Source organism: Bombina bombina, chromosome 12 (assembly GCF_027579735.1).
Source record: "Bombina bombina isolate aBomBom1 chromosome 12, aBomBom1.pri, whole genome shotgun sequence".
NCBI lineage: Eukaryota > Metazoa > Chordata > Amphibia > Anura > Bombinatoridae > Bombina > Bombina bombina.
In genome coordinates, this window is record NC_069510.1 from 72,301,778 (window position 1) to 72,317,793 (window position 16,016).

Below are 16,016 nucleotides of genomic sequence, written 5' to 3' on the forward strand. Positions count from 1 at the left end.
TCTGAGGTACTGGGTGAAAAAATGTTTTGGGCACTATTTTTTCCACTTGGCAATAGTTTTGTTTAAATTAAAGCAGTTTACTGATCTCTCTCACTGTTATGTGTGAGGGGGAGGGGCCATTTTTGGCGCTTTTACTACGCATCAAAAAACTCAGTCAGAAGTTCATTTTTCTTCCTGCATGATCCGGTTCATCTCTACAGAACTCAGGGATCTCCAAAGCTTGTTTTGAGGGAGGTAATCATTCACAGCAGAGCTGTGAAGATTGTAGTTGACTGTGATAAAAAACGTTTATTTGTGTATTTTTTTCTGCTGTCAGGGTTAGTTATCCTTTGCTAATGGGAACAATCCTTTGCTAAAATTGTATATTTCTTACAAAGATTTGATGCTATAACTTAATTATTTTCAACTGTCATAATTTTTTCTGTGCTTCTTATAGGCACATTTCATTTTCATATTATTGTAAATTACTTGAAAAGTATTTCCAAGTTGCTAGTTTATTGCTAGTGTGTTAAACATGTCTGATTCAGAGGAAGATACATGTGCTATATGTGCTAATGCTAAAGTGGAGCCCAATAGAAATTTCTGTACTAATTGTATTGATGTTACTTTAAATAAAAATCAATCTGTACAAACTGAACATATTTCACCTAACAACGAGGGGAGAGTTATGCCGACTAACTCGCCTCACGTGTCAGTACCTGCATCTCCCGCTCGGGAGGTGCGTGATATTGTAGCGCCGAGTACATCTGGGCGGCCATTTCAAATCACATTACAGGATATGGCTACTGTTATGACTGAAGTTTTGGCTAAATTACCAGAACTTAGAGGCAAGCGTGATCACTCTGGGGTGAGAACAGAGTGCGCTGATAATATTAGGGCCATGTCAGACACTGCGTCACAGGTGGCAGAACATGAGGACGGAGAACTTCATTCTGTGGGTGACGGTTCTGATCCAAACAGACTGGATTCAGATATTTCAAATTTTAAATTTAAGCTGGAAAACCTCCGTGTATTACTAGGGGAGGTGTTAGCGGCTCTGAATGATTGTAACACAGTTGCAATACCAGAGAAAATGTGTAGGTTGGATAAATATTTTGCGGTACCGGCGAGTACTGATGTTTTTCCTATACCTAAGAGACTTACTGAAATTGTTACTAAGGAGTGGGATAGGCCCGGTGTGCCGTTCTCACCTCCTCCGATATTTATAAAAATGTTTCCAATAGACGCCACCACACGGGACTTATGGCAAACGGTCCCTAAGGTGGAGGGAGCAGTTTCTACTTTAGCTAAGCGTACCACTATCCCGGTGGAGGATAGTTGTGCTTTTTCAGATCCAATGGATAAGAAATTAGAGGGTTACCTTAAGAAAATGTTTGTTCAACAAGGTTTTATATTGCAACCTCTTGCATGTATTGCGCCTGTCACGGCTGCAGCAGCATTTTGGTTTGAGTCTCTGGAAGAGACACTTCAATCATCTACACTAGATGAGATTACACACAAACTTAAAGCCCTTAAGTTAGCTAACTCATTTATTTCAGATGCCGTAGTACATTTAACTAAACTTACGGCTAAGAATTCCGGATTTGCCATTCAGGCACGCAGAGCACTGTGGCTAAAATCCTGGTCAGCTGATGTTACTTCTAAATCTAAATTGCTTAATATACCTTTCAAAGGGCAGACCTTATTCGGGCCCGGGTTGAAAGAGATTATCGCTGACATTACAGGAGGTAAAGTCCATGCCCTGCCTCAGGACAAAGCCAAACCTAGGGCTAGACAGTCTAATTTTCGTTCCTTTCGTAATTTCAAAGCAGGAACAGCATCAACTTCCTCTGCACCAAAACAGGAAGGAGCTGTTGCTCGCTACAGACAAGGCTGGAAACCTAACCAGTCCTGGAACAAGGGCAAGCAGGCCAGGAAACCGGCTGCTGCCCCTAAGACAGCATGAATCGAGGGCCCCCGATCCGGGACCGGATCTAGTAGGGGGCAGACTTTCTCTCTTTGCCCAGGCTTGGGCAAGAGATGTTCAGGATCCCTGGGCGTTAGAGATCATATCTCAGGGATACCTTCTGGACTTCAAATCCTCTCCCCCAAGAGGGAGATTTCATCTGTCAAGGTTGTCAACAAACCAAATAAAGAAAGAAGCGTTCCTACGCTGCGTACAAGATCTTTTATTAATGGGAGTGATCCATCCAGTTCCGCGGTCGGAACAAGGACAAGGGTTTTACTCAAATCTGTTTGTAGTTCCCAAAAAAGAGGGAACTTTCAGGCCAATCTTGGATTTAAAGATCCTAAACAAATTCCTAAGAGTTCCATCGTTCAAGATGGAAACTATTCGAACAATTTTGCCCATGATCCAAGAGGGTCAGTACATGACCACAGTGGATTTAAAGGATGCTTACCTTCACATACCGATTCACAGAAGTCATTACCGGTATCTAAGATTTGCCTTTTCTAGACAGGCATTACCAGTTTGTAGCTCTTCCATTCGGATTGGCTACGGCTCCAAGAATCTTCACAAAGGTTCTGGGTACTCTTCTGGCGGTACTAAGACCGCGAGGAATTTCGGTAGCTCCGTACCTAGACGACATTCTGATACAAGCTTCAAGCTTTCAAACTGCCAAGTCTCATACAGAGTTAGTACTGGCATTTCTAAGGTCGCATGGATGGAAGGTGAACGAAAAGAAGAGTTCTCTCTTTCCACTCACGAGAGTTCCCTTCTTAGGGACTCTGATAGATTCTGTAGAAATGAAGATTTACCTGACAGAAGACAGGTTAACAAAGCTTCAAAATGCATGCCGTGTCCTTCATTCCATTCAACACCCGTCAGTAGCTCAATGCATGGAGGTGATCGGCTTAATGGTAGCGGCAATGGACATAGTACCTTTTGCACGCCTACATCTCAGACCGCTGCAATTGTGCATGCTAAGTCAGTGGAATGGGGATTACTCAGATTTGTCCCCCACTCTGAATCTGAATCAAGAGACCAGAAATTCTCTTCTATGGTGGCTTTATCGGCCACACCTGTCCAGGGGGATGCCATTCAGCAGGCCAGACTGGACAATTGTAACAACAGACGCCAGCCTACTAGGTTGGGGCGCTGTCTGGAATTCTCTGAAGGCTCAGGGACTATGGAATCAGGAGGAGAGTCTCCTTCCAATAAACATTCTGGAATTGAGAGCAGTTCTCAATGCCCCTCTGGCTTGGCCCCAGTTAACAACTCGGGGGTTCATCAGGTTTCAGTCGGACAACATCACGACTGTAGCTTACATCAACCATCAGGGAGGGACAAGAAGCTCCCTAGCAATGATGGAAGTATCAAAGATAATTCGCTGGGCAGAGTCTCACTCTTGCCACCTGTCTGCAATCCACATCCCGGGAGTGGAGAACTGGGAGGCGGATTTCTTAAGTCGTCAGACTTTTCATCCGGGGGAGTGGGAACTTCATCCGGAGGTCTTTGCCCAGATACTTCGACGTTGGGGCAAACCAGAGATAGATCTCATGGCGTCTCGTCAGAACGCCAAGCTTCCTCGCTACGGGTCCAGATCCAGGGATCCGGGAGCGGTTCTGATAGATGCTTTGACAGCACCTTGGACCTTCGGGATGGCTTATGTGTTTCCACCCTTCCCGATGCTTCCTCGATTGATTGCCAGAATCAAACAGGAGAGAGCATCAGTGATTCTAATAGCACCTGCATGGCCACGCAGGACTTGGTATGCAGATCTAGTGGACATGTCATCCTGTCCGCCTTGGTCTCTACCTCTGAAACAGGACCTTCTGATCCAGGGTCCATTCAAACATCAAAATCTAACTTCTCTGAAGCTGACTGCTTGGAAATTGAACGCTTGATTTTATCAAAACGTGTTTTTTCTGAGCCAGTTATTGATACCTTAATACAGGCTAGGAAGCCTGTTACCAGAAGGATTTACCATAAAATATGGCGTAAATACTTATATTGGTGCGAATCCAAGAGTTACTCATGGAGTAAGGTTAGGATTCCAAGGATATTGTCTTTTCTACAAGAAGGTTTAGAAAAGGGGTTATCCGCTAGTTCTTTAAAGGGACAGATTTCAGCTCTGTCCATTCTTTTACACAAACGTCTGTCAGAAGTTCCGGACGTTCAAGCCTTTTGTCAGGCTTTAGCTAGGATCAAGCCTGTGTTTAAAACTGTTGCTCCGCCATGGAGTTTGAACTTAGTTCTTAATGTTTTACAGGGTGTTCCGTTTGAACCCCTTCATTCCATTGATATCAAATTGTTATCTTGGAAAGTTCTGTTTTCAATGGCTATTTCCTCGGCTCGAAGAGTTTCTGAGTTATCTGCCTTACATTGTGATTCTCCTTATCTGATTTTTCATTCAGACAAGGTAGTTCTGCGTACTAAACCTGGGTTCCTACCTAAGGTGGTCACTAACAGGAATATCAATCAAGAGATTGTTGTTCCATCTTTGTGTCCTAATCCTTCCTCGAAGAAGGAACGTCTGCTACACAATCTAGATGTAGTCCGTGCCCTGAAATTTTATCTACAGGCAACTAAGGATTTTCGTCAAACGTCTTCCCTGTTTGTCGTTTATTCTGGTCAGAGGAGAGGTCAAAAAGCTTCGGCTACCTCTCTCTCTTTTTGGCTTCGTAGCATAATACGATTAGCCTATGAGACTGCTGGACAGCAGCCTCCTGAAAGAATTACAGCTCATTCTACTAGAGCTGTGGCTTCCACTTGGGCCTTTAAGAATGAGGCTTCTGTTGAACAGATTTGCAAGGCTGCAACTTGGTCTTCTCTTCATACTTTTTCCAAATTTTACAAATTTGACACTTTTGCTTCTTCGGAGGCTGTTTTTGGGAGAAAGGTTCTTCAGGCAGTGGTTCCCTCCGTATAAAGAGCCTGCCTGTCCCTCCCGTCATCCGTGTACTTTTGCTTTGGTATTGGTATCCCAGAAGTAATGATGACCCGTGGACTGACCACACTTAACAGGAGAAAACAAAATTTATGCTTACCTGATAAATTCATTTCTCCTGTAGTGTGGTCAGTCCACGGCCCGCCCTGTTTTTTATGGCAGGCTAAAAAATTTTTGGATTATACTCCAGTCACCACTACACCCTTGGGCTTCTCCTTTCTCGTTGGTCCTTTGGTCGAATGACTGGAGGTGACGTAGAGGGGAGGAGCTATATAGCAGCTCTGCTGGGTGAATCCTCTTGCACTTCCTGTAGGGGAGGAGATAATATCCCAGAAGTAATGATGACCCGTGGACTGACCACACTACAGGAGAAATGAATTTATCAGGTAAGCATAAATTTTGTTTTTGCCTTGTTATGTTATTAATACTGCCCCATCACTGTGCTGTATTTACATATTTCTCTTGGTGATTTTGTTATGATAATTAATGTGTCTCTAGTATGTTTGTCTAGGTTTGTAATAATCACTTTAGGGGAGTGTAATTAAGACTTTTCATTGTCTGTTATCATTGACTCACAATAGTAGGTGTGTATCTTATTTAACCAATAACTGACGTTGCTGGTCTTTTTAAACAGGTGTATCACTTAGCACTTTATGCTATGACTACGGCCACTTAGGCTGAAATGCGTAAGCATTGTGCTACACCGCTTGTGAATGTGACTGGATTTTTTATGTGGTTCATCCTCCTCGTTGAACTAAGTGCTTTTAAAGTTTTGCAATAAAGAACATTGGGTTTTAACAGTGTGGCGAATCATCCTTTTTTTGTATGCTGCTAATTATCGCTAGCAGATTTGCCACACGTTTTCCTGGCTATGGTGAGGTCTGGAGTAGGTGTCTGGTTTGCGATTGGATTTGGGCTACCTGCGCATAGTAGGTGGGAGGAGTGAAACACGGAAGTCGGGACACGCAGCTGATCCCCGAAGACCCCAGCAGATACCGGAGAGAGCCTGCGAGACAGTTGGAGGAGCTTAGAGAAGTGCTTGTGTTAGCAGTGCATAGGTTACCGGTAAGAGGGCTGTTGGGCATGGTGGATACATACATGTTACTTTTAAAGTTTTGCAATAAAGAACATTGGATTTTAACAGAGTGGCGAATCATCCTTTCCTTATATGCTCTTCAAAAAGAGGACATAAAAAAAATCCCCACCTCTGCATTCTCTTGTTAAACGAAAAGCATTCTGGGAAAGAAAGTCTTTTACCATCCATCCTTGCAATCATTATCTTTGAGAAGGGAGTAAAAATAATACATTTCCAATTTCCATTAAAGTGCTGAAACCAGGGATACCTTTGCTTTGTCACATTGAAAGGGACTTAATAAAGCAATAATAGAATATAAATTAATGCATTAGAGCAGAAGTTCCCAAAGTGGGGGTTACTACTCCCTGGACAGTAGTGGGATTACCTAGGTGCACACTAATAGGCACGACAGGTGAAAGGAGGCGCTGAGATTACTTTAAGGGGAGCTAATCTGGCCTTGATTTTCATAGGTGCCTGTAAAGCCCTAAAAATATATTGCTCTAGTCACGTGCACGCTTTTGAGCTTACCTCCCTGCTTTTCAACAAACGATACCAAAAGAGCAAAGAAAACATTATTGTACAAGCAAATTAGAAAGTTGTTTAAAATTGCATGCTCTATCTTAATCAGGAATGAAAAAACTATGGCTTCATGTCCCTTTAACATTTATACAAATCATTCTTTAAAATTTCATACTATTTAAATGTTTTATCTTCATTTAATGTGACAAATGTGTTTTCTCCAACATTGGTGTGTCCGGTCCACGGCGTCATCCTTACTTGTGGGATATTCTCTTCCCCAACAGGAAATGGCAAAGAGTCCCAGCAAAGCTGGTCACATGATCCCTCCTAGGCTCCGCCCACCCCAGTCATTCTCTTTGCCGTTGCACAGGCAACATCTCCACGGAGATGGTTAAGAGTTTTTTGGTGTTTAAATGTAGTTTTATTCTTCTATCAAGTGTTTGTTATTTTAAAATAGTGCTGGTATGTACTATTTACTCTGAAACAGAAAAGGATGAAGATTTCTGTTTGTAAGAGGAAGATGATTTTAGCACAGTAACTAAAATCGATTGCTGTTTCCACACAGGACTGTTGAGATGAAGTAACTTCAGTTGGGGGAAACAGTTAGCAGTCTTTTCTGCTTAAGGTATGACTAGCCATATTTCTAACAAGACCATATAATGCTGGAAGGCTGTCATTTCCCCTCATGGGGACCGGTAAGCCATTTTCTTAGTTAAACATAAAAGAATAAAGGGCTTCAAAAAGGGCTTAAAAACTGGTAGACATTTTTTCTGGGCTAAAACAATTGCTTTACTAGGCATATTATGCAGATTCTAACTAATTATTGGTATTATAATCTTGGGGAATGTTTAGAAAAACGGCAGGCACTGTGTTGGACACCTTTTTCAGATGGGGGCCTTTCTAGTTATAGACAGAGCCTCATTCTGGGACTGTATAGGGGTTAAATGTAAAAACGGCTCCGGTTCCGTTAATTTAAGGGTTAAAGCTCTGAAATTTGGTGTGCAATACTTTTAATGCTTTAAGACACTGTGGTGAAATTTTGGTGAATTTTGAACAATTCCTTCATACTTTTTCACATATTCAGTAATAAAGTGTTTTCAGTTTGAAATTTAAAGTGACAGTAACGGTTTTATTTTAAAACGTTTTTTGTGCTTTGTTGACAAGTTTAAGCCTGTTTAACATGTCTGTACCATCAGATAAGCTATGTTCTATATGTATGAAAGCCAATGTGTCTCCCCATTTAAATTTATGTGATAATTGTGCCATAGTGTCCAAACAAAGTAAGGACAGTAATGCAACAGATAATGATATTGCCCAAGATGATTCCTCAAATGAGGGGAGTAAACATGATACTACATCATCCCCTACTGTGTCTACACCAGTTATGCCCACACAGGAGGCCCCTAGTACATCTAGTGCGCCAATACTTATTACCATACAACAATTAACGGCTGTAATGGATAACTCCATAGCAAATCTTTTATCCAAAATGCCTACTTATCAGAGAAAGCGCGATTGCTCTGTTTTAAACACTGAAGAGCAAGAGGACGCTGATGATAACTGTTCTGACATACCCTCACACCAATCTCAAGGGGCCATGAGGGAGGTTTTGTCTGATGGAGAAATTTCAGATTCAGGAAAAATTTCTCATCAAGCTGAACCTGATGTTGTGACATTTAAATTTAAATTAGAACATCTCCGCGCACTGCTTAAGGAGGTGTTATCTACTCTGGATGATTGTGACAATTTGGTCATTCCAGAGAAATTATGTAAGATGGACAAGTTCCTAGAGGTTCCGGTGCCCCCCGACGCTTTTCCTATACCCAAGCGGGTGGCGGACATAGTAAATAAAGAGTGGGAAAGGCCCGGCATACCTTTTGTTCCCCCCCCCTATATTTAAGAAATTATTTCCTATAGTCGACCCCAGAAAGGACTTATGGCAGACAGTCCCCAAGGTCGAGGGGGCGGTTTCTACTCTAAACAAACACACTACTATTCCTATCGAAGATAGTTGTGCTTTCAAAGATCCTATGGATAAGAAATTAGAGGGTTTGCTTAAAAAGATTTTTGTACAGCAAGGTTACCTTCTACAACCAATTTCATGCATTGTTCCTGTCACTACGGCAGCGTGTTTCTGGTTCGAGGAACTAGAAAAATCACTCAGTAAAGAATCTTCGTATGAGGAGGTTATGGACAGAGTTCAAGCACTTAAATTGGCTAACTCTTTTGTTTTAGATGCCGCTTTGCAATTAGCTAGATTAGCGGCGAAAAATTCAGGGTTTGCTGTCGTGGCGCGCAGAGTGCTTTGGCTAAAGTCTTGGTCAGCGGATGTGTCTTCCAAGACAAAATTGCTTAACATTCCTTTCAAAGGTAAAACATTATATGGACCTGATTTGAAAGAGATTATTTCAGACATCACTGGGGGAAAGGGCCACGCCCTCCCACAGGATAGGTCTTTTAAGGCTAATAATAAGCCTAATTTTCGTCCCTTTCGCAGAAACGGACCAGTCTCTAATTCTGTATCCTCTAAGCAAGAGGGTAATACTTCACAACCCAAACCAGCCTGGAAACCAATGCAAGGCTGGAACAAGGGTAAGAAGGCCAAGAAGCCTACCACTGCTACCAAAACAGCATGAAGGGATAGCCCCCGATCCGGGACCGGATCTAGTGGGGGGCAGACTTTCTCTCTTTGCTCAGGCTTGGGCAAGAGATGTTCAGGATCCTTGGGCGCTAGAAATAGTTTCTCAAGGTTATCTCCTGGAATTCAAGGAACTACCCCCAAGGGGAAGGTTCCACAGGTCTCAATTATCTTCAAACCAAATAAAGAGACAGGCATTCTTACATTGTGTAGAAGACCTGTTAAAGATGGGAGTGATACATCCAGTTCCAATAAGAGAACAAGGAATGGGATTTTATTCCAATCTGTTCATAGTTCCCAAAAAAGAGGGAACATTCAGACCAATTTTGGATCTAAAGATCCTAAACAAATTTCTCAGGGTACCATCGTTCAAAATGGAAACTATTCGAACGATCCTACCTACTATCCAGGAAAATCAATTTATGACTACCGTGGATTTAAAGGATGCGTACCTACATATTCCTATCCACAAGGAACATCATCAGTTCCTAAGGTTCGCTTTTCTGGACAAGCATTACCAGTTTGTGGCACTTCCATTTGGATTAGCCACTGCTCCAAGGATTTTCACAAAGGTACTAGGGTCCCTTCTAGCGGTTCTAAGACCAAGGGGCATTGCAGTAGTACCTTACTTGGACGACATCCTGATTCAAGCGTCGTCCCTGTCAAAAGCAAAGGCTCATACGGACATCGTCCTAGCCTTTCTCAGATCTCACGGATGGAAGGTGAACAAAGAAAAAAGTTCTCTGTCCCCGTCAACAAGAGTTCCCTTCTTGGGAACAATAATAGATTCCTTAGAAATGAGGATTTTTCTGACAGAGGTCAGAAAATCAAAACTTCTAAGCTCTTGTCAAGTACATCATTCTGTTCCTCGTCCTTCCATAGCGCAGTGCATGGAAGTAATAGGATTGATGGTTGCAACAATGGACATAGTTCCTTTTGCACAAATTCATCTAAGACCATTACAACTGTGCATGCTCAAACAGTGGAATGGGGATTATACAGACTTGTCTCCGACGATTCAAGTAGATCAAAAGACCAGAGATTCACTCCGTTGGTGGCTGACCCTGGACAATCTGTCACAGGGAATGAGCTTCCGCAGACCAGAGTGGGTCATTGTCACGACCGACGCCAGCCTAGTGGGCTGGGGCGCGGTCTGGGAATCCCTGAAAGCTCAGGGTCTATGGTCTCGGGAAGAGTCTCTTCTCCCGATAAACATTCTGGAACTGAGAGCGATATTCAATGCTCTCAGAGCTTGGCCTCAACTAGCAAAGGCCAAATTCATAAGGTTTCAGTCAGACAACATGACGACCGTTGCATATATCAATCATCAGGGGGGAACAAGGACTTCCCTGGCGATGAAAGAAGTGACCAAGATAATTCAATGGGCGGAGGATCACTCCTGCCACTTGTCTGCGATCCACATCCCAGGAGTGGAAAATTGGGAAGCGGATTTTCTGAGTCGTCAGACATTCCATCCGGGGGAGTGGGAACTCCATCCGGAAATCTTTGCCCAAATAATTCAATTATGGGGCATCCCAGACATGGATCTGATGGCTTCTCGCCAGAACTTCAAGGTTCCTTGCTACGGGTCCAGATCCAGGGATCCCAAGGCGACCCTAGTAGATGCACTAGTAGCACCTTGGACCTTCAACCTAGCTTATGTATTCCCACCGTTTCCTCTCATCCCCAGGCTGGTAGCCAGGATCAATCAGGAGAGGGCCTCGGTGATCTTGATAGCTCCTGCGTGGCCACGCAGGACTTGGTATGCAGACCTGGTGAATATGTCATCGGCTCCACCATGGAAGCTACCTTTGAGACAGGACCTTCTTGTTCAGGGTCCATTCGAACATCCGAATCTGGTTTCCCTCCAACTGACGGCTTGGAGATTGAACGCTTGATTTTATCAAAGCGTGGGTTTTCAGATTCTGTAATAGATACTCTGATTCAGGCTAGAAATCCTGTAACTAGAAAAATTTACCATAAAATATGGAAAAAATATATCTGTTGGTGTGAATCTAAAGGATTCCCATGGAACAAGATAAAAATTCCTAAGATTCTATCCTTTCTACAAGAAGGTTTGGAGAAAGGATTATCTGCAAGTTCTCTGAAGGGACAGATCTCTGCTTTATCTGTTTTACTTCACAAAAGACTGGCAGCTGTGCCAGATGTTCAAGCATTTGTTCAGGCTCTGGTTAGGATCAAGCCTGTTTACAGACCTTTGACTCCTCCCTGGAGTCTAAATCTAGTTCTTTCAGTTCTTCAAGGGGTTCCGTTTGAACCCTTACATTCCGTAGATATTAAGTTATTATCTTGGAAAGTTTTGTTTTTGGTTGCAATTTCTTCTGCTAGAAGAGTTTCAGAGTTATCTGCTCTGCAGTGTTCTCCGCCCTATCTGGTGTTCCATGCAGATAAGGTGGTTTTGCGTACTAAGCCTGGTTTTCTTCCGAAAGTTGTTTCCAACAAAAATATTAACCAGGAGATAGTTGTACCTTCTTTGTGTCCGAATCCAGTTTCAAAGAAGGAACGTTTGTTACACAATTTGGACGTAGTCCGTGCTCTAAAATTCTATTTAGAGGCTACTAAAGATTTCAGACAAACATCTTCCTTGTTTGTTGTTTATTCTGGTAAAAGGAGAGGTCAAAAAGCGACTTCTACCTCTCTTTCCTTTTGGCTTAAAAGCATTATCCGATTGGCTTATGAGACTGCCGGACGGCAGCCTTCTGAAAGAATCACAGCTCACTCCACTAGGGCTGTGGCTTCCACATGGGCCTTCAAGAACGAGGCTTCTGTTGACCAGATATGTAAGGCAGCGACTTGGTCTTCACTGCACACTTTTGCCAAATTTTACAAATTTGATACTTTTGCTTCTTCGGAGGCTATTTTTGGGAGAAAGGTTTTGCAAGCCGTGGTGCCTTCCATTTAGGTGACCTGATTTGCTCCCTCCCTTCATCCGTGTCCTAAAGCTTTGGTATTGGTTCCCACAAGTAAGGATGACGCCGTGGACCGGACACACCAATGTTGGAGAAAACAGAATTTATGCTTACCTGATAAATTACTTTCTCCAACGGTGTGTCCGGTCCACGGCCCGCCCTGGTTTTTTAATCAGGTCTGATGAATTATTTTCTCTAACTACAGTCACCACGGTATCATATGGTTTCTCCTATATATATTTCCTCCTGTCCGTCGGTCGAATGACTGGGGTGGGCGGAGCCTAGGAGGGATCATGTGACCAGCTTTGCTGGGACTCTTTGCCATTTCCTGTTGGGGAAGAGAATATCCCACAAGTAAGGATGACGCCATGGACCGGACACACCGTTGGAGAAAGTAATTTATCAGGTAAGCATAAATTCTGTTTTTAAACTTTGTGATATTTTGCCCTAGTGTGAAGATTAACAATGCAGTTTATAATATCTTGCAGATTTAAAAATAATAAATCACATTTACAATGGTTGGCTTTAAAAAGTTCTCACACTGTAAATCATGTGGCAAAATTGCAACCACTGAAACCATTAAGCTGCTTCAATCACACCATATAGTAATTTCTCACTGTTTAGAAAGGGGCACTGCAACAGAATAATTGTGGCCACTTCCTTCTGCAAGATATTATCTCACATTTGTTATCTTCATTTCTACACATGCCCAGAATACCCATAATGCCCTAACCCAATGTATTAATAATGTGATGAGGTTTTTTTTTTTAAAATTCCTAATGATTGCAATATATAGTGAAGATGTAGGTAGTTTTTGGGCATTCCAAGAGTGTATTTTAAGCCCCTAAGCCATACATATTTAGGTCATCTAGAATTTGTTTTTTTTGGAAGACCAATCTATTCCCTTCCATGGATCCTATACATCTCTGGCCTGCTCAGGGATTCTGAGGACTTGGAGATGGGAATTAGCAGTGCAGATTGTATTCTCATGAAGGTAAAGATCTTTTACTACTAGATGCAGTAATGAGGTCTAAGAGAATCTGCTGCTTACCTCCCCAGGTGTCTGCATGAAGTTTTTTCCATATGATATAAAGAAACAACAAAATCATCTGGATATACTGAGATACGGTGTTTGCCCAAGCAGAGCCCCTATGAAAAGAAAAAATATTATAATTACAGATTTTAAAGCAATACGGCTGATGACTTCGTGTGGTTGATTCTACTTAAAGGGACATGAAACTCACATTTGTTCTTTCATTATTGAAATAGAGCTTGCGATTTTAAACAACTTTCCAATTTACTTCTATTAGCAAATTTGCATCATTCTCTTGGTATCCTTGGTTGAAGGAGCAGCATTGCACTACCGGGAGCTAGCTGAACACATCTGGTGAAACAATGACAAGAGGCATTTATGTGCAGCAACCAATCAGCGGCTTGCTCACAGTAATGCATTGCGGCTCCTAAACCTACCTAGGTTTTCAACAAAGGCTACCAAGAAAATGAAGCATATTAGATAAAAGATGTAAATTGTATTATTTTTTTTTTAAATCACGTTCTATCTGAATAAGATAGAAAAGAAGAAGAAAAAATTGGGGTTTCATGTCCCTTTAAAGGCAAATGCCGTTTATCATGCTGCAGAATGAGCACACCCTATCCTCAGCCAAACTTACGTTTACAAACTATGGATCTTAAAGGGATAGGAAACTCAATTTTTTTAATTTCATGATTCAGATAGAGCATACAATTTTAAACAACTTTGCAATTTACTTTATCTAATTTGCTTCATTATTTTGGTATTTTTGTTTGAAAAGCATACCTAGGTAGGCTCAGGAGCTGGGAGCTAGCTTCTGATTGGTGGTTTCACATATATGCCGCTTACCAATGGCTTACAAATGTGTTCAACTAGTTCCCAGTAGTGCATTGCTGCTTCTTCAGGGGTACAAAGAGAATGTTGCAAAATTGATAATAAAAGTAAATTGCAAAGTTGTTTACAAATGTATGCTCTATCTGAATCATGAAAGAAAAAGAAAAATGGGTTTTGTGTCCCTTTAAAGGACTTCTTGAGTGCATTACTGGTAGCTCTGGTAAAGATGGCAAGTCCATTTATCTCAAATGTATTTATTACAGTTTTTTTGTTGGTAACTATTTGATTAACCTATGCAAAGGGATTAGGCAGACAGCGAAGCCCACACGCCTGCCAGGTTGGTACTCAGCAGGATACGGCTAGTGATTGGCTGCTTCATTCTAGGGAGCAGGGTAGGCAGTGGGTGTGGCTAGGGAATGCTGAAAAAGGGTTTCAGGTGGTCTGACAGAGAGGCGGGATAGCTATATATAGAGGGGGGGGCAGCGGAAGGGACTGTGGGACAAAGTGATAACTATATTGTAAAATGAGGGGCCGTTGGGGGCTCTGTAAAATAGGGACTGCATCATTTTTAATAACTTCCCATGTGCTCTTATTAAAAACAACAACTCCTAGAGTTTAAATGTGTCTGCAATCCCCCCCCCGTACTAAACTTTTGTTGTTTGGTGCATGATGCTTGTGCTTGATGATGATGTACACAACATAGTAATTATCAGATCTTTATACTCCACCAAGACTGGTGCCACAGAAGGTACTTATCTCGTCAAAGATTTTGAAAACCTATATTGAATATCTGTCAAAAGTGTGGCTGAAGCTTAATCGCCATTTGCAATATAGCATTAGAATGTCCCTTTAAAATGTTCATCTTAAAGGGTAATAAACCCAAATTTATATCATGATTCAGATAGATAATACAATTTTAAACAACTTTCCAATTTACTGCTATTATAAAATTTGCTTCATTCTCTTGGTATCCTTTGTTGAAGGTGTAGCAATACACTACTGGGAGCTAACTGGATACATTTGGTGAGCCACCGACAAGAGGCATATATGTGCAGTCACTAATCAGCAGCTAGCTCCCTGTAGTGCATTGCTGCTCCTGAAAGTTGTTGAAAATGTTATGCTCTATCTGAATCATGATAATAATGGAAGTTCATGTCCCTTTAATTTAAAGAAACAGCTTTTGTGAACAAGTAACCCCTTGGCTTCCAGAAAGGGCTGCAACACATTGCTACTGAAAGGTCAGCTACAGACCTGATACTTACATAACTCCCAAGCTCAGCACATACAGGAAAATGTAGTTTATTAGAGCATTGAAGATATTTGCTATGAGTCCCGTTAACACTTGAGGTAGAACAATGCCCTAGATAAAGAAGAGAGTCGTTTCACTAGGAGTATAAAACGCTATAGGCCTGGATGCAACAAATTAGATAAAAAGTTATAAATTCATGATATTCTATAGTCTTTTCATTTTTGGGGGTTAATGCTCAAATCTTAAAGATACAGTCTAGTCAAAACTAAACTTTCATGATTCAGATAGGGCATGCAATTTAAAAAAAAAATCAATTTACTTTATAATCAAACTCGCTTTGTTTTCTTAATATTCTCTGTTGGAAGCTAATCCTAGGTAGACCCATACACTAATTGCTAAGCCCTTCAAAGACTTATTTCAGAGTTACTTGTGGGAGGGCACTGATTGGCTAAAATGCAAGTCTGTCAAGCAACTGAAATAGGGCAGTCTGCAGAGGCTTAGATACAAGAAAATCACAGAGGTAAAAAGTGTATTACTATAACAGTGTTGGCTGTGCAAAACTAGAATGGCTACTAAAGGGATCATCTATCTTTTTAAACAATAACATTTTTGGATTAGACTGTCCCTTTAATAAAATAACCCATAATACTGGTAAGACTTAAATATGGATAGAACGTAAACGGTTAGATTACGAGTTTTGCCGTAATGTGAAAAAGCAGCGTTATCAGGTCATAACGCTGCTTTTTCACTACTGCTGCTATTACGAGCCTTGGAAAAAAGGCTGTCCCGCTCACATTTTTTGCCCTACCTGAAAATACCGTACATCACCTTATGCAATTTACGTAAGGATGG

The 16,016-nt window shown here is 41.7% G+C and overlaps 1 protein-coding gene across 1 annotated transcript in view; it reads right to left on the minus strand.

The window, feature by feature from the left end:
- The window catches only part of LOC128642753 (multidrug and toxin extrusion protein 1-like), a 433,625-nt gene that overhangs the window by 178,936 nt on the left and 238,673 nt on the right, over positions 1–16,016 (minus strand). Inside the window, exons 8-9 of the mRNA XM_053695544.1 lie at positions 15,178–15,275; positions 13,103–13,200 (exon numbers count right to left, since the gene is read on the minus strand). Coding sequence (XP_053551519.1) covers positions 13,103–13,200; positions 15,178–15,275 — 196 coding nt within the window. The remainder of the gene's footprint in view (positions 1–13,102; positions 13,201–15,177; positions 15,276–16,016) is intronic.